General features: G+C 55.0%; 7 protein-coding genes across 7 annotated transcripts; 6 read left to right on the forward strand and 1 right to left on the reverse strand.

Moving 5' to 3' along the window:
* Nucleotides 1–257: 257 nt before the first annotated feature.
* KVR01_009204 (uncharacterized protein) lies at nt 258–698 on the forward strand (the record flags this gene model as incomplete). Its single annotated transcript, XM_044792664.1, has 3 exons — nt 258–318; nt 441–581; nt 658–698. 3 exons carry the CDS (start codon nt 258–260, stop codon nt 696–698), a joined length of 243 nt encoding a protein of 80 aa, XP_044641706.1.
* A 2,420-nt stretch (nt 699–3,118) lies between these two features.
* Nucleotides 3,119–4,709, forward strand: KVR01_009477 (uncharacterized protein; the record flags this gene model as incomplete). Its single annotated transcript, XM_044787327.1, has 3 exons — nt 3,119–3,582; nt 3,686–3,828; nt 3,931–4,709. 3 exons carry the CDS (start codon nt 3,119–3,121, stop codon nt 4,524–4,526), a joined length of 1,203 nt encoding a protein of 400 aa, XP_044641979.1. The 3' UTR covers nt 4,527–4,709.
* Nucleotides 4,710–7,353: 2,644 nt separating this feature from the next.
* KVR01_009440 (uncharacterized protein) lies at nt 7,354–9,602 on the forward strand. The gene is made up of 2 exons (XM_044782585.1): nt 7,354–8,524; nt 8,604–9,602. Exons 1-2 carry the CDS (start codon nt 7,799–7,801, stop codon nt 9,318–9,320), a joined length of 1,443 nt encoding a protein of 480 aa, XP_044641942.1. The 5' UTR covers nt 7,354–7,798; the 3' UTR covers nt 9,321–9,602.
* A 450-nt stretch (nt 9,603–10,052) lies between these two features.
* KVR01_009408 (uncharacterized protein) lies at nt 10,053–12,018 on the forward strand. Its single transcript, XM_044783965.1, has 2 exons — nt 10,053–11,141; nt 11,228–12,018. Exons 1-2 carry the CDS (start codon nt 10,110–10,112, stop codon nt 11,840–11,842), a joined length of 1,647 nt encoding a protein of 548 aa, XP_044641910.1. The 5' UTR covers nt 10,053–10,109; the 3' UTR covers nt 11,843–12,018.
* Nucleotides 12,019–13,327: 1,309 nt separating this feature from the next.
* Nucleotides 13,328–14,383, reverse strand: KVR01_009293 (uncharacterized protein; the record flags this gene model as incomplete). The annotated part of the gene is made up of 1 exon (XM_044787786.1): nt 13,328–14,383. One exon carries the CDS (start codon nt 14,381–14,383, stop codon nt 13,328–13,330), a length of 1,056 nt encoding a protein of 351 aa, XP_044641795.1.
* A 1,441-nt stretch (nt 14,384–15,824) lies between these two features.
* Nucleotides 15,825–18,393, forward strand: KVR01_009544 (uncharacterized protein). The gene is made up of 6 exons (XM_044790213.1): nt 15,825–17,163; nt 17,229–17,441; nt 17,519–17,606; nt 17,671–17,826; nt 17,896–18,026; nt 18,086–18,393. Exons 1-6 carry the CDS (start codon nt 16,469–16,471, stop codon nt 18,150–18,152), a joined length of 1,350 nt encoding a protein of 449 aa, XP_044642046.1. The 5' UTR covers nt 15,825–16,468; the 3' UTR covers nt 18,153–18,393.
* Nucleotides 18,394–19,090: 697 nt separating this feature from the next.
* Nucleotides 19,091–20,355, forward strand: KVR01_008890 (uncharacterized protein; the record flags this gene model as incomplete). Its single annotated transcript, XM_044785184.1, has 4 exons — nt 19,091–19,440; nt 19,510–19,562; nt 19,617–19,698; nt 19,755–20,355. The coding sequence occupies 4 exons, from the start codon at nt 19,091–19,093 to the stop codon at nt 20,353–20,355; spliced, it is 1,086 nt and encodes a 361-aa protein (XP_044641392.1).
* Nucleotides 20,356–20,754: the final 399 nt, after the last annotated feature.

Consider the following 20,754-nt stretch of genomic DNA (forward strand, 5'->3'; position numbering starts at 1 on the left):
TCTTGTACGGCAATGACGGCATTGCCGTATGTTGAGGCGAGTAGGAGGCTTCGGTGCCTCTGAATCTCATCTTGGAAATTCAAGATCAGTGAGGGGCTGCCGTGATATAAAAAAGCCCGCTGCGTACGCCGTAGGACAACAATCCTGCTCCCGTGTGTCTCAAATTCCTCTAGCATTGACTTCCACTCACGATCACTCCAGTATACACACTCTTCGCTTTAAAAAAAAAATTAACCAAACCTCGTCCTATCTACACAATGAAGTTCTCACTCACCACGCTCTTCGTCGCCGTCGTGGCTGTTTCCGCTCTTCCAGGCGGTGAGTTCGTCCCTCCCCAGCCCGCCACCCTTTCCCCCTAGCACATGCCTTCAATATCGTCTGCACACATCTTGCCCCTCCATCGCATCCAGTCTGCCATCCAACTGACTCGCAATCCGCAGCGCCTGTCCAGAAGCGCGAGAACTGCGGGAACGGTGACTTTGACATATGCTGCGACTTCGACACGGGCTGCCGCTACGCCAGCACCTGCCTTCTGGAGTGTACAACTGGTGATGTCGGCGGCGACCTTGGGTGCATTGCTGGTAAGTTAACATGGACTCGGTTCCTTGAGTTAGCGAGAACCTTTGAGATTGAATGCTGACGAGTCGTCTGGCGTAGCTTGCAACACGATTTGCCCGAAAGAGGAAGAGTGTCCGTAGTTGTCTAGCAAGTGGTTAGGTAGAAGGTTAGGTAGGAAGGATAGGGGGAGATTGGTCTGTCTCGTTAAGCCTTTCATGACATTCATTCAGGGCTAGTAGGTGAGCGAGCGTTGCAGGAGGATCCCAGACCTCCGAGAAGGGTTGGGCGCAGAGCCAGAAGGGAGACAGCAACACATACTATATTATCATTAGTATAATATTTCTTTCTTAAGTATTAAGTCTTAAGTATTTATTATCATATATAGTACATATCTTTTATATATGCTAGGAATTAGAAGCATGACCACCTGTCTTGTACTCCTAAACGGTATCATAACACAGAAATTCATTTTATTACTATGCGAGTAAGATTGAAAGACTTGCAACTTTAGACAGTAGGTTTCCACCCCTTGCACGAGTACATGAATCCAACTTCTTCTCTGTGTTAAATAAATGTACGACTCATCGGAAAATTGCTCAGATTGCCTTCAATTCAACGATTCTCATTTACTAAATTCATTGCCCTTTTCACATTGATGCCAGTGGCTACCTGCATGATCGTTCTCATGTCTTGATCAATCTAACTATCCCCAATCTCGCAAGCGATGTAAGCGCTGTCAGCCTAAGATATACCCACGGCTTCCAGAATCACTCAAAAAGGAGTGTCCTCAATGGCAGTCCACATGAACCCCAAAAGAGCGTGCCGCACCTCCGGATCGTCCCCTCGGTACATTTCGATCTCGACCGGATACTCACCGTTTGAGTCCTCATTTGCGTCTATCAGGACTCCCACACTGCTGGTGGGGTCTAACCAGGGAAAGTGGCAGCATATTAGGTAATCGTAGTTAAACAGGGCCACGTATCGTGTGCGATGGTAGATAGCGTACGTGGCAGCCTGAGTCATGAGCTTGATCGGATCTGATTTAAACATGGATTTAGCTTGCGTCGGATTGGGGCCCTGTAATACAGGTGCTTGAACGCTCTGGACGGCCGCGATCTGTGTCCGTGTCGGCTGCCCGCCAGGCGCGACCGGCATGAGGATGTGGGTATTGAATGCTTGCTGATTTGCGAATTGTCCATTTCGTGGTAGTGGAATAGAGTGCCGAAAGTAGGAATCCTTAATCGTGCCCCGCCTCTTGAACTCAATGATGAAAAAGTCGCGGTGGACCTGGGCAGAGGCTGGCTGAGGAAGGCCCACCTTCTTAAAGGTCATGTCGGTCTGCGTTTTGTTCTTCCACTCTTCGGATTGGGACACAAGGCCTTGAAAGTAACTTGGGTGTGACGATAAAGCCTGAATAACCGGATGGATCAAATATAAGTTGGCAGATCGCACGACGTCAGCCTCATTAGTATGTCGGATATTTTCTTCTGTTTGTGGAATAGAATGGACCCCTGTGACAAACAAATCGGCTGCATTGATTGCAGCCTGAACAAGAGGTTGCATGTTTGCAGTGACTTGGGGCAGCGTCGCTCGTGCCGCGACCAGCGCAGTCTGTATGTCATAGACACGACCAGTTCGGTTCATCTGCTGCAAATATCGCCGCCCTATTTGGGACCACGGAATGGATCCAGTAGAACTGCGTTCGATTGCAAATTTCGGTGGGTAGGTCTTTTTGGCCGTGCTTCCAACGTTGTGCACCGTGTGCGGACCACCAGTGTAGGGGTAAGGAGGCAGAGCTTGGTTGAAGGAATTCCAAAGAGGGGTGGCCATGGTTTTGACGGTGTATGATTTATTGATACTTTCAATTATTCCGAGCAATATGAACAATATGAGATTTCAAGTTATTGATGGATGAGCTGTAGTCGTTGATAGAGTCCTTTGGATCAAGATGCACACCTGGAAGGAGGGCCGGCTTAAATAAAGGGAGGCCAAGTACATTGAACTCACGATTTCATCGTGAAAACGGTAACAATTGGTCTCGACTGTTTCCCTTGCGCATTCACTGAGTTGGCTTAAGCGATGTGTGCTTGTGTGCCCACTTGTGTCTAATTCAAGAATGTGAAATATCACATGGTATTCTCCACTATTTGCCCTGTCTCATTGCGGCCCCGAGGCCAGTAAAGATGGCGACCCGTCTGGGCCGGTATTCCATTTGGCCTTCTAAAAATAACAGACCACTGTCAGTATCCCCCCCCCTTCCCCTTGTGTTGTGGGGTGAGGTTATTCAGGATGCATGATGGTAGGGCCGTGCCGCAGCTTTGCTTTGCGGCACATTGTCTCAGCGCCCGTTTTGGCGTCCACGGTGGGGTTGGTGGCTGGGATGGAAGCGGCTTAGACACCAACCAGCCCCAGCAGTAACTGGTCGATCAAATACTCTCGGACCAGCCCACTTCTCTGTTATCTGTGGATAAACGCGCTCAATTTTCCTGCCTAAAATTATTTTCAATTGACCTTCTACACATTGTTCGTCTTTCTCACTATCCCCTTAACCCCAATCAGCATGTCGCCAGAGCCAGTCGACCACAACAACAACCAGCAAGCTCCTGAGATGGATCTAGCCCGATACACTCAAGACCTTGTTGAGAGATTCAGCCAACCGATAGCAATGGATGTAGTGTTTTGGTCGCCGCCCGAGGACCCCGACAAGCCAAGTCTTCCATATCTTCCCGGCTTCAATACCACAATCTATGCACACCAAGTTACTGGAACAGAAAAGCCAAGGCCTTATCTCGAGGACGAATATCTTAGGACAGCGACTCAGAGCGAAGCAGTTGTAGAACACCCTTCACGATTTGCGCCCTCGATTGCTGTTGGTACGTCCATGGCTAAATTGGTAATTACTTCCTGCATCGCAAGTGGGGCAACTAAAGGCCCCCAAATTGTCGCCTGCATGATCACTCCATGTCAAAAGGACGGCGAAGAGCCTCAGAAGTCTTTCCAAGCTGTTGCGAAGATTTACGACCCGTGAGTTAGATTTGGTTCTTTCCTAGTCGCTCCGATCCATGTTGGTGCTTTCTAGATGGGCGACTGCTTCCTCCTCACAAGGTTGTGGCTAAAACAAAAACAGCCTATACTATAGCTTTTTGGAAAGCCTCGGGCGCCAGCCTCGGGACTGTGTGAATGAGGCAGATAAAGATTACACCAATGAGGTTGCTGCTTATGAGCAACTTCGCAGACACGGCCAGACCGGCTCTTTCGCACCTGAGTACCGTCAGTATCACCCTTGTCTTGTCACACTTACCCGATCTTTTTCCTTTGCAATGTTCCACAATATCACTTTAGGATCTGTAGCAAGTAATTGACGGGTAGCAGACGGCTCCTGGACATTCACACTTCCAGTTACAGTCAAAGGGAATCCTCAACGCAGAGATATCCACCTAGTACTCATAGAGCTGTTAAACGGGGTCAGCATCCAGGATACGCAGATTCAAAACAGCGAAGATAAGAGTAAAGGTTTAGACTCATTCCATTTTCCTGAGGAATACCGATTAGAAATCTTGGCTCGCGCTATGGACGGCTACGTCAAACAACTCAAAATAGGCCTCGATCAGCGCGACTTTGCTGGCAGAAATGTTATGCTCGTGTCGGATAAAGCTAACCCACAAGGTGAGGAAATTTGTGGTCTGACGATACCTCGTGTTGTACTCGTGGATTACAATATAGCAAAAGTTGCCAACATGAGCCTGGAAACAAGGACTTGGCTCCCATCTAACCCTGCAGCAGTCTTCTGGGATCAGTGTCTATGGGAAGACTTTAACGGCTGGGTGCCAAACCAATGGCAGGATTGGAAGCTTCAGCAGGACTGGTTGTTATGGAGATTCAATGGGGAAAATCACAGGCATCTCTACTATCCCTCTCAGGAGTTTTTTGATCAGATGCTCGCGGCAAGGACACCGATAGACGGGTAGTCGAGCTGGTCAACAGCTCCACTCGCCCGCTTCTCTTTCACATATATGGTTTAGGGCTCGGAGCTTGCACATGTGCAAGGAACATTGGATTGAGGGGGCAAAAGATTTGTAGAAAATGCATCAGCTTTGAGTGTTACTTCGTGAGGAGTCAGAAAGACTAGCACCGAAGTGACAATAACTGACTACTTCAATATCATTTCTGATAACATTATGCTCACATCACACTTTCAGATCCTAAATAAATTAGCCTCTAGTGAGCCAAAATTAGTGTGGTCGACCCGAATGCAAAGCCAACAGTGATACAGACTGCTTCAAATATCAAGTTCGCACATGGTTGTGACCACGTAGAGCAATATACAGGAGTATGCCACCACGCCGAGCTCGAGTCTTAGGAAAATGACTTGTCTACCGCCGTGTCATCACAGTCCCACTTATTCATTCGGTTCTGGATGATTCTATATATATTTGGGCCTTGTTGTGGATACTTACGCGACCAACAGACTCTGGAAAGTCACACTTGACTTATTATATGGGCCCAATGGCCTCATCAGGATCGTATCCCTACACGACCATCCTCAGGCGCCAACAAAACTCCACTCCGGAGTTTAAAAATAGAGGCTGCGACCCGAATTGTCCTGACTTTGGTCTTTGTGTGGATTCAGCTTTCCGTGCAGAAACCTCATTCGAGAATTTCAACCTGCGGCCAGATACACAAGGCCCTGGCCACATTTGGAGCCGGCCTTGGTTTCAGGAGGCCAAATCAGCGTTGGTGGTCCTGAGAAGCACTTAGTTTGGTGGATTTAGCACCTTAAGTGTCTATTCTAGGCATTCGTGCGCAGATTTAAATTCCGCAGCTTCCAGTTCCCCCATTGCCGTTTTCCATTTGCACACCTGTCCACTTTCACTCAAACAAACCTTATTTGCAACTTACAACATCAGCCCCCGAGTTCTTTCTCAAAGAGAGATCTACAGTAGTACGAATTAGCCAACGCGCCTTCAGAATGATTGATATGTCCGGAAAGAAGCCAATTATCCCAGCAGGTCAGCGTGGCCGATCCTCGGCTGGAGGTCCTTCAGCACATGGGCGAACGCCGCAGCAGCCGACTCAGCAGCACCAAGACCACCACCAGCAGCATCAACGACAAGCATCCCTTAGCGGCAAAACAAGTTCTCCTGCGCCAAACAGCAGCCTAAGTAGTTCGGCCTCAAAGACTTGTCGCCGGACTCCTAGCCAGGCCTCCTCCACCGGCTCGAGCGCCAGCAGCACAGAAGATTCTTCGGACAAGGTGGTCGTTCACTATGAAGGAGAGGGTAGATTTTGGGCGTTTCAGGAACACGATTTCGTGAATGATCTTATCGAGAAGATGGTAAAGGCTAAAGGCGACGCCCTCATCCAGAAACCGGGGAAGAGCAAGGGAAAGTAGTAGCTGCATGATCCCATTTGTTCCATGTTTCTAGCTGTGGTGTTGCTGGGATTGAATTCGAGCAAGCATCAAGAGGTCGGATATTCACACCCGAAAAAAACAGATAGTACACCCATACAAGCTATGCCACCCTACTACAGCTAATCAGAGCACTCTATTCAACCATACTTAATCATCCACCTACAGTGTTTTTATACCGACATTTTTTAATGATTTCAAGTAAAGTATAATATTTTATAAGTTACTTAAATGCTTTGAGATACACATGTAATCTAGAGAACTAATTATATCCTATGTATATACCTAGGTGTCAAGACGATGCCCCTTAGGGCCTTAGCCTTGTCTGTACGTTGCAAGGTTGAGGCTATGGTACCTATTGTATCATAACTATTGTTATTGATGTTGTATTCTTTCTAAGCGCTAAGTCTTGAGTGCTTACCACTGTATGAACGCGCCATGTATGTCCTCGGACGTATACGGAATAGAAGCGAAACCACATACCTGTGTCTCTCGCTGAATACCTGATTCGCGTATGCAACTCTGGAGTTCTTGGAGACCACTACAGTATCTGCACCCCGGGTATACTCATCCTGTATCCCGTCCCAAGGAACCGACCATGGCATCGTGGTCTCCTTCCCTCTTATGGAGGAACTGCCAGGCAAGCTGTGGAATGGCCGAGGAGACACCTCAAAGATGAGGAAGGGCCTTACCGATATTTTGGCGGAACTGGAGACGCACCCATTTACCAAAGCAGGGTCTCTGCTACGGTTAGTGACCGGTTTGTCTGCTTTGGTCCCTGCGGGCCGTTCGAGACTCCGTTGGCATATTATTCGGCATGGGTTGACCAGCACCTGAAGCTGATCGCGGACGGCCAGCTCTGTCCCTAGTCTGCCATCGACGCATACCTGGTATCGCTTCCTCCAAGACAGATCAACGCAATTGTCTGATCCTGAAAATACCTTCCTTCTAGAACATTTTGACGACAGGGGTGCCCACTTGCTGGCTGATGACGAACCCGATAGTGCCGGCGTCATAGACTGGCAGATGGTACGCATCGTTCCGCGACGAGAGGCAATTAAAAGCACTTTGCGATGGCAGTGTCTCGCTTAGTATAGAAGATGTTACTCAAGCCAGTGATTTGCGTGAAAAGCGTCCTCATCTAGCTAGCTATCACATGTGTGTAGTAATAAGATATGGAACACACGGATAGTCTCGGCGAGTTCGAGGGCAAGTGGAACCCCCACCGGCGGCCGGTGCGGTCCCGAGGAGCTTCAGGTGGATGGCTGCATGTGCGGACAGTCGGGCGCGGGGCATTGATCGATCCGAAGGTGGATGGAGCTCAAGCTACCGCCAGCTCAGCTCCGCCAGTCCTGAGCTCCAATCGCATAGCACGACGGCTGAAACGGATGACGACTGCTGGGTACCTAGAGGTCAATGCAATCATCATCGCATCGGTGCCTACAGGCTCGATGGCCCAACAGAGCCCCAAAGTACATGTAAGACGTGCAGAAGGTGTGCGTGCCCTCATTGCTCCAGGCGTATTTCGCGGCCTTGTTATACGAGGAATACGCACGACTAATACTCACTCACAAGTACATGGCCTTAGTGTCAGAAGTGCAGACCAAAACGCTCCGGACCTCACGGCTTGAGTTTTGACGTCACGTCAGATCGCCCAGACATCGCGCGTAACGTCCGTCATCCGCGAGTTCATACTGTACCCCGGAGCTGAGGCTTTGTTTCACCCAGACCTCGAGAGCCTGGCGTTTACAAGCTTTCTTTTTCCTGGCTGACTCGCTTTACTTTTTCTCCCCCTCACCCACACTGCTCAACCCATATTGAGCAACCAAGATGAGATCGTACGCCATTCTGCCGCTGGCCGTGGCCGCCAGCGCCTTTGTCGTCCCCGACATCGAGACCTTCTCCCAGCTGCCCGTCCACGGACAGGCGCCGCACCACGACGACAGCTCGTGGCAGGACTGGTTCCCCTCGGCCGACTCCATCTCGTCCTCGATCCACGATGTCGTGGACCCGCTCGCATCCAGCGCCGAGGAGACGTTCCACTCGCTCAAGGGCAAGCTCCAGAGGGAGATCGAGTCCGTCTTCGACGAGGACGCCAGCAGCGCCGTCGAGGAGTTCGCCGCTGACGACGAGGACGCCTCGTGGGACAAGCCGCGCCGCGGGGGCCACCACGGCAAGTCGAACCTGACCATCTACCAGCTCATCAGCGAGAGCAAGTACACGACCAAGTTCGCGGCGCTGGTCGACGAGCACGAGGACATCGTGAAGCTGCTCAACAGCACCGAGGCCAACTACACGCTGTTCGTGCCCGTCGACAGCGCCTTCGAGCACATCCCCAAGCACAAGAAGCCCAGCAAGGAGTTTGTCGAGTCCGTGCTCCGGTACCACATCGGGCTGGGCTTATACCCCGCCGGCCGCGTGCTCGTCACACACACGCTGCCCACCGCCCTGGACGAGCCCCTGCTCGGCAACCAGCCCCAGCGCCTGCGGACCAGCGTCGGCCTGCTCTCGGGCGTGAGGGTCAACTTCTACAGCAAGGTCGTTGCCGTCGACATTGTGAGTTTTCTTTTTATATATATCAATATAGTCAAGACGAGACATTCATCCACTGACACGAGCCACCCACCACCGACAGGGCGCCAAGAACGGCGTGATCCACGCCGTCAAGAGCCTCCTGGTGCCGCCGCCCTTTGTGGGCCGCGAGCTGTCGCTGTTCCCGGGCAGGTTCTCGACGCTGCTGCTGGCGTTCGACAAGACGGACTTCACGTCCTTCATCCACGGGCAGGTGCTCAACGGGTCGACCATCTTCGCGCCGGACAACCGGGCCTTCCAGAAGCTGGGGCCCGCGGCCAACGCGTTCCTGTTCAACACCGAGGCGGGCCTCGGGTACCTCAAGGCCATCCTCAAGTACCACGTCGTCGCCAACGAGACGGTGTACAGCGACGCGTACTACTCGTCCGGCAGCGGCAGCGGCAGCGGCAGCGGCAGCAGTGATGACAGCAACTTGAAGACGACGGACGACGTCGGGCGGGGCCACTACCACCTCGACCTGCCGACGCTGCTCGGGGACAAGAGGATCGCGGTCGACGTTGCCCGCTGGGCCGGGTTCATCCGCGTCAAGATCAACGGGTACATCCCCATCACGGTGCAGGACGGCATCGCCAAGAACGGGGTCATCCACGTCCCCGCCAGCGTCCTCATCCCGCCTCACAAGAAACACGGGCGCGAGGGCGGGCCGGCGGCCACGGGCGAGATCAGCGTGGAGGAGCTGAAGGAGAGGCTGGCTGGGTATGTCGAGGGGGAGGACGAGGGGCAGGGCGGCGGGGGGGCTCAGGTCGAGTCCGAGCTGTAATGTGGGCGAGCGCTCGGGTGAGGGCGGGAGCTCTCACCTCCCGGGATGCACATGTGGTCAGGTTTCAAGATTGATGGAGAGCTCATGCCACTCACTACTTTTGTGCGCTATTGATTCAAGAATCAAGTGGTTTTGGAGAATGCATCGCAGGGCAACAATTCTGCACAGTGGTTTTTGGTTGCGGCGTATATGGAACGGTCGGCGAGCAGGGCTGCATTTGGGTTACCTTATCACCACAACATAGGCCGACATCTGGCATAAAAATACACACCAATCAGCTGGATTAAGGACTGGAATCTTGGAGATTTTGTGGCCCATATTCGTCTGTTAATTTGTCGAAGTATGATGGGATGTGGGCGTGAGGGAATGAGAGGGTGAGTGAGCGAGTCGGTGGGTTGAGCTGCCGTTCTCTTGTGGGGGGGGGGGAGGTCCTGGTCGGTAGGATCTCACTCCCACCCTTTCATCGTAGGTTGAAATCCAGAACAGTGCAAATGCAACATAATAATGAGGTGGGTGGAGGTGAGAGAGATGAACGAAAATATGACAGGTTTCACAGGCAACTCAATTTGCCTAATGAGTTCTCAGGCTAAAGGGCTCATTTTGGGCACACGGCACACAGTTGATCACAGGTCGAGGGTTACAGTCTTGAGTTTAGGTGGAGCAACACGATAACCCTGACGACTGCACTTGATGCTTGATCGGTGATAACATTGAAACAAATCACGGGCTTGCGTCACATCACAACAAACCAAGAAGCCTGTTGTGCCACACTCTCACAACGCCAACACAATGCCTCACACAGCCACGTCAGATGGCGAAGACAGGCCCCTGCTGTCCGATTCCCGACCCCGGGATGAGACATACGGGACCGAAGAAGCCGCCGGCGTGCCTCACGATGATGAGCAGCCGCCGCAGCAGCAGGGGCAGGGCGGGGGCTTCGCGCGGAACCTGGGCGCCCTGGACGCCTTTGCTATCATCATCAGCATTGTGATTGGCTCAGGTATCTTTACGTCGCCAGGGTCGATCGACACCAACGTGCCCTCGCCGGGGGCCGCGCTGGCCGTGTGGCTCGTGGGCGGCGTGCTCGCCTGGACCGGCGCGGCCACCATGGCCGAGCTGGGCACCGCCATCCCGGGCGAGGGCGGCGTGCAGCCCTACCTGAAATACATCTACGGCGACGTGTTTGGCCACCTGGCCGCCTGGACCTGGGTCGTCGCCGTCATGCCCGCCACCCTCGCCATCCTGAGCATCGTGTTTGTGGAGTCCATCTTCTCCGCCGCCGGCGTGACCGACCGCGCCGCGAGCCCCTGGCACAAGCTGCTCTCGGTGCTCATCATGGTCGTCATGAACCTGGCCAACTCCATCAGCACGCGCGCCAGCACCCGCCTCAACAGGTTCTTCGTCACCACCAAGTTCGTCAGCATTTCTGCCGTCGTGCTGGCCGGGCTCGTCGTGCTCGCCGTGCGCCTGGCCCGGGGCCCGGAGGGGGAGGTCGGCGGCGGCGACTGGGCCCGGCGGGGCTGGTTCGCCGCCCGCGACACCGTGGCCCCCGACGGCAGCGTCATCACCCACTGGCAGGACGTCGGCACCTGGCAGCTGCTGGGCCACCTGTCCGCCGCGCTGTACGGCGCCCTCTGGGCCTACTCGGGCTGGGAGAAGGGCATCTACGTCTCGGCCGAGCTGTCCGACCCCGTCGCGCAGCTCCCGCTCGCCATCAACACCGCCATCCCGACCATCATCGCCTGCTTCCTCGCCGCGAATGCCGCGTACTACGTCCTGCTGCCCTGGGACGTCGTGTCCACGACAGACAGCGTCGCCGTGGTGCGTATCCCCGTCGAGATAAAATATATATATATATTGTGTATATGTGCCAGACCCGCCGCTGACGTGTAGCCCCCTCCTCTCAGACCGCCATCACCCGCCTCCTCGGCCGCGGCTTCGGCATCGTGGCCGCCATCCTCATCTGCCTCGTCGTCGCCGGCTCGCTGCTCGGCAACTCCTTCGTGGCCGGCCGCATGGCCGTCGCGGCGGCCAACGCGGACTGGCTGCCCCCGGCCTTCGCCGAGCTCGGCCACTTCGGTCCGAACAAGCCCCGCCGTGGTGACGGCGACGGGAACGGCGACGGAAACGGCGACGGCGACAGTGACCCGTCCGAGGGGGGCTCCGACGCGCCCCTGAACGCCATCCTCCTCAACACCCTCGTCTCCGCCGTGTTCATCTTCCTGGGCGACTTCCGCTCGCTGCTGACCTTCAACGGCCTGGGCGAGTACACCTTCTTCTTCCTCACCGTCCTCGGCGCTGTTGTGCTCCGCCTCCGCGAGCCGGGCCTGCGCAGGCCCTATAAGCCGCTGCCGGTCGTCCCGGTCATCTTCACCCTGGTCAGCGGGTTCGTGCTGGTCCGTGGCGCCGTGTTTGCGCCGGTGCCTGCGCTGGTGCTGGTGGCTGTGTGGGCTGTCGGCGTCGTGTTTTATGTAGTGAGGAGGAGGCATGCTGCGAGGGCGCGGCAGGTGGGTGGGTATTAGGACGGACGGGAAAAGTCTTTGCTCTCTTGCTTTTAGTCTTGGGTCTGAGAGGGTGTTTTTGCGCGGAGAGTGTCACTACTGGGTACACTGACTAGACCGGGGCTTGATTTGAGTGTCTGCTACGCGGCAACAGTATCTGTGTAGTGAATCATGTCGGGAACCATTCAAATCACTCACTGCCGTAGAACAAGTGGCTTGCGGAAATGTAATGAGATGAATCCAGTGAGTAATGTTGATCAAAACTACTTGAGGGCAAAACCTCGCCCAGCCTGACAACATCCTGCAAAAACTCTAAACCTCTCCAGACATCAAGACGTGAGCAATACTAACAACACATTCCACGAACAGCCCACAAATAAGCACGGGGTTATCCAGCTTTTCGTGCCCGCAAGGTTCGGGCATCCAACCTCCGTTGCCCCATGGTCCTGCTGACGGCCACAGGAGTACTATCACCGAATTATCGCGGAGGACACTCGAGGACACTCGCCCACAATGAGTCACAGCTGGAGGTCAACTCCGCCCTCTGAAACCTTCCGGAGTCCAACTCCACCCCCGAGACGGTGGCAAGACTACACCCGGTCTGCCTCCCCAGGCCCTCAGCCCTACCCAGGCCCTCACGAGACCCAGGGCCCCTCGGCCGCCCCGCGCCCCGGCCGCCCCCGGAGCCGTGATCCCCCCGGAGGCGTGACCCCAGCCCCTTCAGCCCCGCCGCCCCCAGGCCTGTGCGGGTCATGCCACCGCGCCATCGCGTACCCATGCGCCATCTACAGCATGAGCAAGTGCGGCAGGTGCATCGACAGGATCCGGGACTGCTTCCGCTGCGGCGGCTCGGGCACGGGCCGTGCCCAGGAGCGACGAGGACCCGATCGACTGCAACGCCTGCGTCGGCACCGGCAGGATGGCAAGGTGCACCTTCTGCGACGGGACGAGGCGCGTCGCCTGTGGGGGCTGCCGCGGGCGGGGCGGGCCCTGCAGGACCTGCGGCGGCCGCCGGTCGCTCAGGTGCGGCGCCTGTGAGGACCAGGGCCGGAGCCGCTGCCCGGGGTGCGAGTCGGCCGGCTGGGTTGGCACCTTTGTGCACTTCTGCGTCGGCGATGCCATGCGCTGGCCCGCCCCGGCTGGGTACCGGCCACGTCGGCACCCCCAGGCGAGGAAATATCCGAGGGCACTGTGGTCACGAGTGGAGCTGCCGGGCCCCAGTTTTGATGATGACTCGGGTCGATAGATGGTATCGGCGGAGTGAGAAGAGTGATGGAGGAGGAGATGGGGGTCTTGGGCCAATGCGGCGCGGGTTTTGGTTTTTTGGGAGCTGGCCGAGTCCCGAAGGGGGTACCAGTTATTGGTGATGAGTTCTAGGAATGCGTAAAGGTTCAAGGTGTAGAATTATATCAATATCGTTCCTTCATCTAGAATCCCTCGAGCGAAGAAGTTGGCCCAAGTGTTGCCACCCTCATGTAGCATGTTGAAAAACAAACTCATTAGTTCTTAGCTGCTGTCTACAGACTGGCTCTGTGACTTCACCGGGGATGTACGCACGCCCTGGCCTTTCTTTTGCCCAAACTCCCTGTAAATCTCAGGGAGAAAGCTTGCCAGGTTGGTGAACTCGGTCTGGTCATGCAGCAGCTGTTCATAGGCGACCCTCTCGCCCGCCGCCGCGCGTTTGATGCCCAACAAACCACCAAGCCAGTCCACCGACACCCTCGCCCCGAAGATATCCACGTACACCTCATGAGCAAGATAATACCGGCTCCGGAGCTCCAGCCCGTCCTCAGTCCTCCTCCACAGGTGGATCATATCCCCAACCTTCAGCGGCAGCGCCTTGTCCCACAGCAGCCCGCACACCGCAGCCTCATACCCAGCCTCCCTGAGCTCCTCCCACGTGCCCAGGCCGAAATACCCCGGCTCCTTGAACTCGACCCGCAGCTCCACGCGCAGCGGGCCGACGAGCTCGCTGACGGTGTGCGTCGCGCCGAGCCACCTGTGCCGGTGCGCGACGTCCTCCCTCTCGAGGACCGGCACCCGCCTCCCCGTGGCCGCGTCCCTGCGCACGTCGGGCGTGAAGTCGCTCGTCGTCCACCACGCGTAGTTTGACCGCACGCCGCGGTGGCTGTGCGGGTGCCACAGCGCGTACCGCTCCGCCTCGACGCTGTGCCACCAGAACCACCAGTCGACCATCGTGCCCGTCGCGCCGGGGAAGCGCGTCCTGGAGGCGACGTAGCCCGCCCCGTCGGGGGAGGCGTGCCACCCGTTCTCGACGGCGTGGTCGCCCGGCTCCAGCAGCCTGCGGGCCTGCGACAGGGGCAGCACGTCCCTTGCCGGGTTGGCGATTGGCGCGGCGGTGGCGTCGAGGGCCTCGCGGCTGATGTAGAGCGGTGGGTCGTGGAAGTAGTGCGCGTAGGGCTTGCCGGCCATGCGCTGCTGCATCTTCATGTGCTGTTGTTGGGTGTCGAGGGGGTAGTAGGTCACTGGGGTGAGGGATGGGTCCTTTGATCTATTGTCGCCATCGTGACACCTTCTGATATTCTTTGATGTGGAAGCCATTTTGTTTACTGGCCGTTATCAGATCAAAGGGACATGGAGGAGTCATTGAAGAACAGTGCTGCTACCTTGATGACTTGAAGTGGAGCTGGGAATGAGGTTGATAATTATCTTCGAATTCTTGACTACTACCTTTTGGCCAGATGCGGCCCGACGACGTTCCTCGCATCAAATAGCCAAGACAGGTTACGTCGTGTGCCCTTCTGTCGGCTCTGGCTTTGTCCCAACGTTGTCGCCGAGGCTGCAGTGGGTTGTAGAAACCACGCATGTGAGCCGCTCGGAGGCAGTGCGGGGAACGCCCTCGGACTGTCGTTAGGTGCATCCTTGCTGAACAGTCTCCTGTAATGTGCTTGTATATCCGTTCTCGTATATTTGCCTACCATATAAGAGCAGGATCACCCGGGGTTCAAAGTTGCCGGTGGAGACGACCACGGCATGAGGCGGGAATTGTTTGACTTCGTTGATAGTGCTTCCACCCAGCCAAAGCCATCAAAGTCGTAGGGACTTAAAAGACGTGAAAACTGTCGATACAAAAAGTATGACTTCGTTGAGAAGCCTTCAGTAGTACCTGATTGTGCAGTCTGATTCTGTAATAGAGCAGTTTGGTGCCAGTGACACCTCAGGTGCAAAGTCTTATAGCTTCAGAGAGTCGTCTCACGTTCAGGCAGATCTCATCAGCCTCTAAACTCCCCTCCTGCTGCCACTAAGGTCTTACTAGTCCAACCATTCACCACACAGCACTGCTTTGACCAATCATCATCCGATTCATACCTAACTACTATGGATGGCAGTGGCAATGTGAGCATCCCGCTCGAAATGGAGGAAGCAGCAGAATACTGTGGCATACTCCAGAACTGACTGTGCTTGCGTGCCTCTGTGAGCTTCGTAAACCCCTCTCTGCTGGTTGTGCGTCTTGGCGATGTTGTGTGGGGGTCTTTAACGAAACACTGTTCGTTCAGGCCTGCGGACGACGATTCTCAAGCAGGTATTCCAAAACCGCCCATTCACGAGACCTATCATTCTAGTAAAACCGGGTAAGCATAATATCCACAGTCTACCTAGGTAAGAGCATTTGTTCCATGAGGCTGCAGCTCATCACTCACTACGGAACCGGGAGTTCGGGCAAAGATCCGTTGATGTTTGTACTGAAACGTTGTCATAGTATGACGATATGCGAGAGAGCCTTCAGCATTCGCTTCCAAATATGACAGGCGAATACCGCGTGGGACGACATTGGTGGACTATCTCATTATGTGGAACCCCAGACTCCAGCTAGGCTGGGCCCAGAGCGCTTACACAGGCTGTATGCGGTTGTGTCTGGACCCACCGGGGCCAAAAAAAGGACCATGACGTCTGGGCACCTTGACGCGTAAACGCGAGAGGACGCATTTGGTGGCAGAGCGCCCCATGCGGAAGCCGGTGACATCGGTTGTCCTGGGAGTCAGCCGATTGCCGATCCCTCGAGGCGCGGCCAAGAGGACTTCGCGCGTGACCCTGGATCAACCGTGAGCTGTAACCGCCGGTTCAGGGCCACCGGGAGGTTTTTGCCGTGAAGTTCTCCACTCGGGGGGGCGTTTGCATGGAGAGTCCTGAGCCCGATGAGCTGACCGGATCTTCTCGCACACAATCAAGCTTCGGCCGCCAAGGGCGCCGAGTACGCCGAGGCTGCCGAGACCGCGAGCACTCCCTCCGTGGTAGCAATCCGGTAGCTGAATCCGGGGTAGGACAGCCCCTGAGAAATGCTTTGCTTTTCTCTCCAGCGATGATCCCTTTCTGTTTGGGAAACATTCGGCAGGGTCACGATCGCGAAACACACGTACTTGGCAGCGGTTGAGAAGCCGTCCCTCCGCGTTGGCACTTTAGCTGCAGAACATCTCATCAAAACGAGCACTTGGCTTTGAGATGCGAGTGTGCGGCCGCACCGATTCAGCCTTCGGATGGGCTCCGAGATGGTTGGAGCTTGAGGCAAATGGCCATGGATGAGACCTATATAAACACTGCTGCTGCCATGAAACAGCTCTCAATGTTTCGACAGCCAGCCACGGACAACTAGCCAGCATCAGAGCAACTGATAAACTTCCTTTCATCATGACTTCCAAAACCATCATCCTCGGCCTCTTCTTGGCCGGAGTCGAAGCCCAGCAGGCTGGCACCCTCCAGCCTGAGACCCACCCTCGAATCACCTGGCAGAACTGCGCCTCCGGGTCGTGCACAAACACCAATGCGGAAGTCGTGATCGATTCCAACTGGCGATGGACTCACACTGTTGGGGGAAGCGAAGGCTGCTACGAGGGCAATTCGTGGACCGGCGCTTGCACGACTGCTGAGAACTGCGCCACGGGATGTGCCCTCGAGGGCGCTGACTACCAGTCGACCTATGGTGCTTCCACCAGCGGCGACGCACTCACACTCAAGTTTGTTACTCAACACGCGTTCGGCAAGAACGTCGGCTCTCGGTTCTACCTCATGAACGGCGAGAACCAGTACCAGATGTTCAACCTGCTCGGCAACGAGTTCGCCTTCGATGTCGACCTGTCTACCGTCGAGTGTGGTCTTAACTCGGCGTTGTACTTCGTCGCCATGGAGGAGGATGGTGGCATGGCTTCTCAGCGTGACAACAATGCTGGTGCCAAGTATGGTACCGGATACTGTGACTCTCAGTGCGCCCGTGATCTCAAATTCGTCGGTGGAAAGGCAAACATCGACGGTTGGCAGTCATCCACTTCGGACCCCAACTCCGGCGTGGGTCCCTATGGAGCCTGTTGCGCAGAGATCGATGTCTGGTGAGTGCCATAATTGGTACACTTGAAAGTCACAGGAAACTATGGGGCTAACCACGCATGAACAGGGAGTCCAACTCGCACGCATTCGCCCTGACCCCTCACCCATGTGAGAACAACGAGTACCACGTCTGTGAGAAGGACACCTGTGGAGGAACCTACTCCGAGGACCGCTTTGCTGGCGGCTGCGATGCCAACGGCTGCGACTACAACCCATACCGCATGGGCAACACTGACTTCTACGGCGCCGGCAAGGTGGTCGACACCACCAAGAAGTTCACGTAAGCATGCCCCCAGGCAGGAAGTGCCTGAATGTCCCGAGCAGCAGAACAGAGATGGACTAATAACATCATCATAGTGTTGTCACTCGCTTCGAGGAGAACAAGATGAGCCAGTACTTCATCCAGGACGACAAGGTTATTGAGATCCCAGCACCCACGTACGATGTAAGTTGCGCGTCCCAATATACCAGGCTTCACTTTGCCGATCAAGGCTGACTATCCCATCCAGGGCATCTCTGAGACTGCCGACATCACCCCCGAGTACTGCTCCAACATGCACACCGTCTTCGACGAGTTCAACCGCTTCGAGGAGGTCGGAGGCTGGCCCCAGCTCAACAAGGGGCTCGGCCTTCCCATGGTTCTGGTCATGTCCATCTGGAACGACGTAAGTGTGAAGCATTGAAATACCCAACGTCCACAGAAAAGGCCTGATCTAACTTTTATGACACCACAGCACTACGCCAACATGCTCTGGCTCGACTCGACCTACCCACCCGAGAAGGCTGGCCAGCCCGGCACAGCACGCGGAGACTGCCCCACGAACTCCGGAATCCCAGCCGAGACCGAGGCCAAGTTCCCCAATGCGTATGTTCAGCTTTTCTTTGGGCTGGAACCACGATCAGAAATGCTAACACCCCTCACAGCCAGGTTGTTTGGTCCAACATCCGCTTCGGACCCATCGGGTCCACCTACGACGGCCCAGCTGCTTGAAAAGCTCTTTGACATTGAACAAAAGACTGGCTTTCAATTCTATGTACATTCTGCACAGGAGTCGCCATGGCTGGGGCACGCTAGGATACAACTCTCTGGTGGCTTTTCTTATATATCAGCTGTCATCTTGGGCTATCTAGGCGGGTCGTTACATGTATGGAAGACTAGATTGCGCCTCAGCTCGCAACGCGACTTGCCCTCAAACATTAAATAGTCCTAGACAGACAATCTTCGATCGTTCTGAGGAATATATTTATCTCCCCCAATAATTTTGGTGTTTGGGATAATTTTTACCTTCTGGTTACATAAGTAGCGGATTCCCAGATTGTATCAGTGTTCGCCTGGCTGGATCAAAGCGCTTACTCACCTGGGCACTCAGTCGGTCGGGACACACTGGTATTGAGGTCGGAATGTTCACTCAAGTTGTTACACAAGGGCACCGTGAAACCGCAATTAAACCTTTGTCGAGTCTAACTCTAATATCTGAAGTCGATAAAATCGGATTGACGGCGTACCATGTTATTGACAGATCGACATGCAAACAATGAGTGTGCAAATGGATGTGACGAATGCTTGAATGTCAAACGGTGTTGTTTGAGCTGACCCGCCGTTTTGAGATGGCAGTAGTCAAGGTGTGGGACTCTCAAACGGTGAGCCGTCGTTCCGAAACCCTGTCCTTATCTCCGTTATCATTACTAAACGATCTGGCGTCGCGTCATGACCGTTAGAGTTGACGACTTCCGCCCCGCAGTCGATACCAACCGCGGCATCTCCCAGAAGCTGACGGCAAAAGCCCAGGCTGTTATCTTCCGAATCCGTCTGGAACTCAATTCAGAAGCTGCTGATTCCGAGTGAGATCTTGACGTCGCCCACGTCTGACTCTTGGCCCACCACGTTTCCCCAAACAGTTCCCGGGAACCCCCAAGACGCTACCCACAATGACCCTCGTTTGGCTCGGGCAAAAGCCCCCCAACAAAACTCTCAAGGGACACAAGCTTCTGGTCGCTCTGCCGTCATTCAAGCCCTCCAAGGAAGAGGTCGATGAGTTGAAGAGTCGCTACCCGGGCCTAGAGGTCCAAATTGATAGCGTCAAGGATGTCACGAAAGAGGAGTGGAAGGATGTGACCATGCTCGTGACAGGCTACAACCGAGAAGGGCTGCCCAACAAGGATGACGTCCCGAACCTCGAATACGTCCAGCTCTCGTCTGCTGGTGCGAATCTGGTGGTCTCAGACCCCTTGTACAAGGACACAGACATCGCTTTCTGCACTGCAAATGGTGTTCACGGGTGAGCACTTTCTTCCCTCGTGTGGATTCCATCTCTTGTCCACAGCAGCCTGACAATTGATATTTGAAGACCACAAATATCTGAGTGGATCATCGCCACATTCTTGGGCTTCCAGCATCATCGTAAGTCATCAATAGCGAGAGACCCGAGTTCGTACACATCTGACGCCGCCTCAGTCACCTCCTATCTGGATAAACAAAGGGCGGGCAAGTGGGAGAGGAGCACCGAACCGACACTCGATGCTGTAAAGAAGAGAGTGTGAGTACACTCCACAATCAGTCAGCAGTATTCCTGGATCGCTGATCAAGTCCCAGAGGGATTCTCGGCTACGGAGCCATCGGTAGGCAAACGGCACGGGTGGCCACAGCCCTAGGGATGGAGGTCCACGCCTACACCCTCCACGAGCGCAAGACCCCAGAATCAAAGCGGGATGAGACGTACGCCCCGGACGGCCTCGGGGACCCGGAGGGCAAATTCCCATCAAGGTGGTTCTTCGGCGAGTCCAAGGAGCAGCTGCACGAGTTCCTCGGCTCCGGGCTGGACCTGCTCGTCATCGCGATGCCCCTGACGGAGAAGACGACGGGGCTGATCTCGGCGCCGGAGTTCAAGGTCCTCTCGGAGAGGAAGACCTTCGTGTCCAATATCGCCCGTGGCCCCATCGTCAACACGGATGATCTGATCGAGGCCCTTGATAAGGAGCTCATCCGGGGTGCCGCACTGGACGTCACGGATCCGGAGCCGCTGCCCGATGGACACCCCCTGTGGAGCACGAAGAACGTTTTCATCACGCCGCATATCAGTGCTGCTTCGGAGAGCTATTTCGTGCGGGTCTGGGCGATCGTGAAGCTGAATTTAGAGCGGCTGAGCCAGGGTAAGGAGCTCACTAACAAGGTCAACCGGAAAGAGGGCTACTGAGTATAAAATGAACGTTCACTGTGAATTGGCCAGGCCTTGCGTATTCATTGTTCTTCTGTACGCTGTGGGTGAGACGAGAGGCGGCATGTGGGGGCATCACTTGATCATACGTCAAGGCTCAAGATGGCGCCGTGATCAATGTATCCGGGCTTTCTAAAGAGCAAAGACCCCTAGGTTTAAGCTACCAAGCACTTACCAGCTACCATAGGTCCAGAATCATACAAAAAAAGATAAGGCGGGGGTTGGGCAACATTGTACTGACGGTCGTGCTCGCTGCTCCCCGTCACTTAAATGTCTACCTAAGCTCATACTACATATGTACTACCTAAGCGGACTGTCCCTTAGGAGGTTGCCCATAATGAGGTAAATCATCAGGAGTTTAGGAGGTAGTGCGTTGGG

Source organism: Diaporthe batatas, assembly GCF_019321695.1.
Source record: "Diaporthe batatas strain CRI 302-4 chromosome Unknown Contig00011, whole genome shotgun sequence".
Classification (NCBI taxonomy): Eukaryota; Fungi; Ascomycota; class Sordariomycetes; order Diaporthales; family Diaporthaceae; genus Diaporthe; species Diaporthe batatas.

What these genes read in the sequence shown, in the direction of transcription:
- KVR01_009440 (XM_044782585.1), top strand. Translation starts at nt 7,799, where the DNA reads ATGAGATCGTACGCCATTCTGCCGCTGGCCGTGGCCGCCAGCGCCTTT. An exon ending in AGGTCGTTGCCGTCGACATT is followed by an intron (nt 8,525 to 8,603) that starts GTGAGTTTTCTT and finishes CACCACCGACAG; the next exon opens with GGCGCCAAGAACGGCGTGAT.
- KVR01_009408 (XM_044783965.1), top strand. Translation starts at nt 10,110, where the DNA reads ATGCCTCACACAGCCACGTCAGATGGCGAAGACAGGCCCCTGCTGTCC. An exon ending in CGACAGACAGCGTCGCCGTG is followed by an intron (nt 11,142 to 11,227) that starts GTGCGTATCCCC and finishes CCCTCCTCTCAG; the next exon opens with ACCGCCATCACCCGCCTCCT.
- KVR01_009544 (XM_044790213.1), top strand. Translation starts at nt 16,469, where the DNA reads ATGACTTCCAAAACCATCATCCTCGGCCTCTTCTTGGCCGGAGTCGAA. An exon ending in GACACCACCAAGAAGTTCAC is followed by an intron (nt 17,442 to 17,518) that starts GTAAGCATGCCC and finishes ACATCATCATAG; the next exon opens with TGTTGTCACTCGCTTCGAGG. An exon ending in TCCCAGCACCCACGTACGAT is followed by an intron (nt 17,607 to 17,670) that starts GTAAGTTGCGCG and finishes TATCCCATCCAG; the next exon opens with GGCATCTCTGAGACTGCCGA.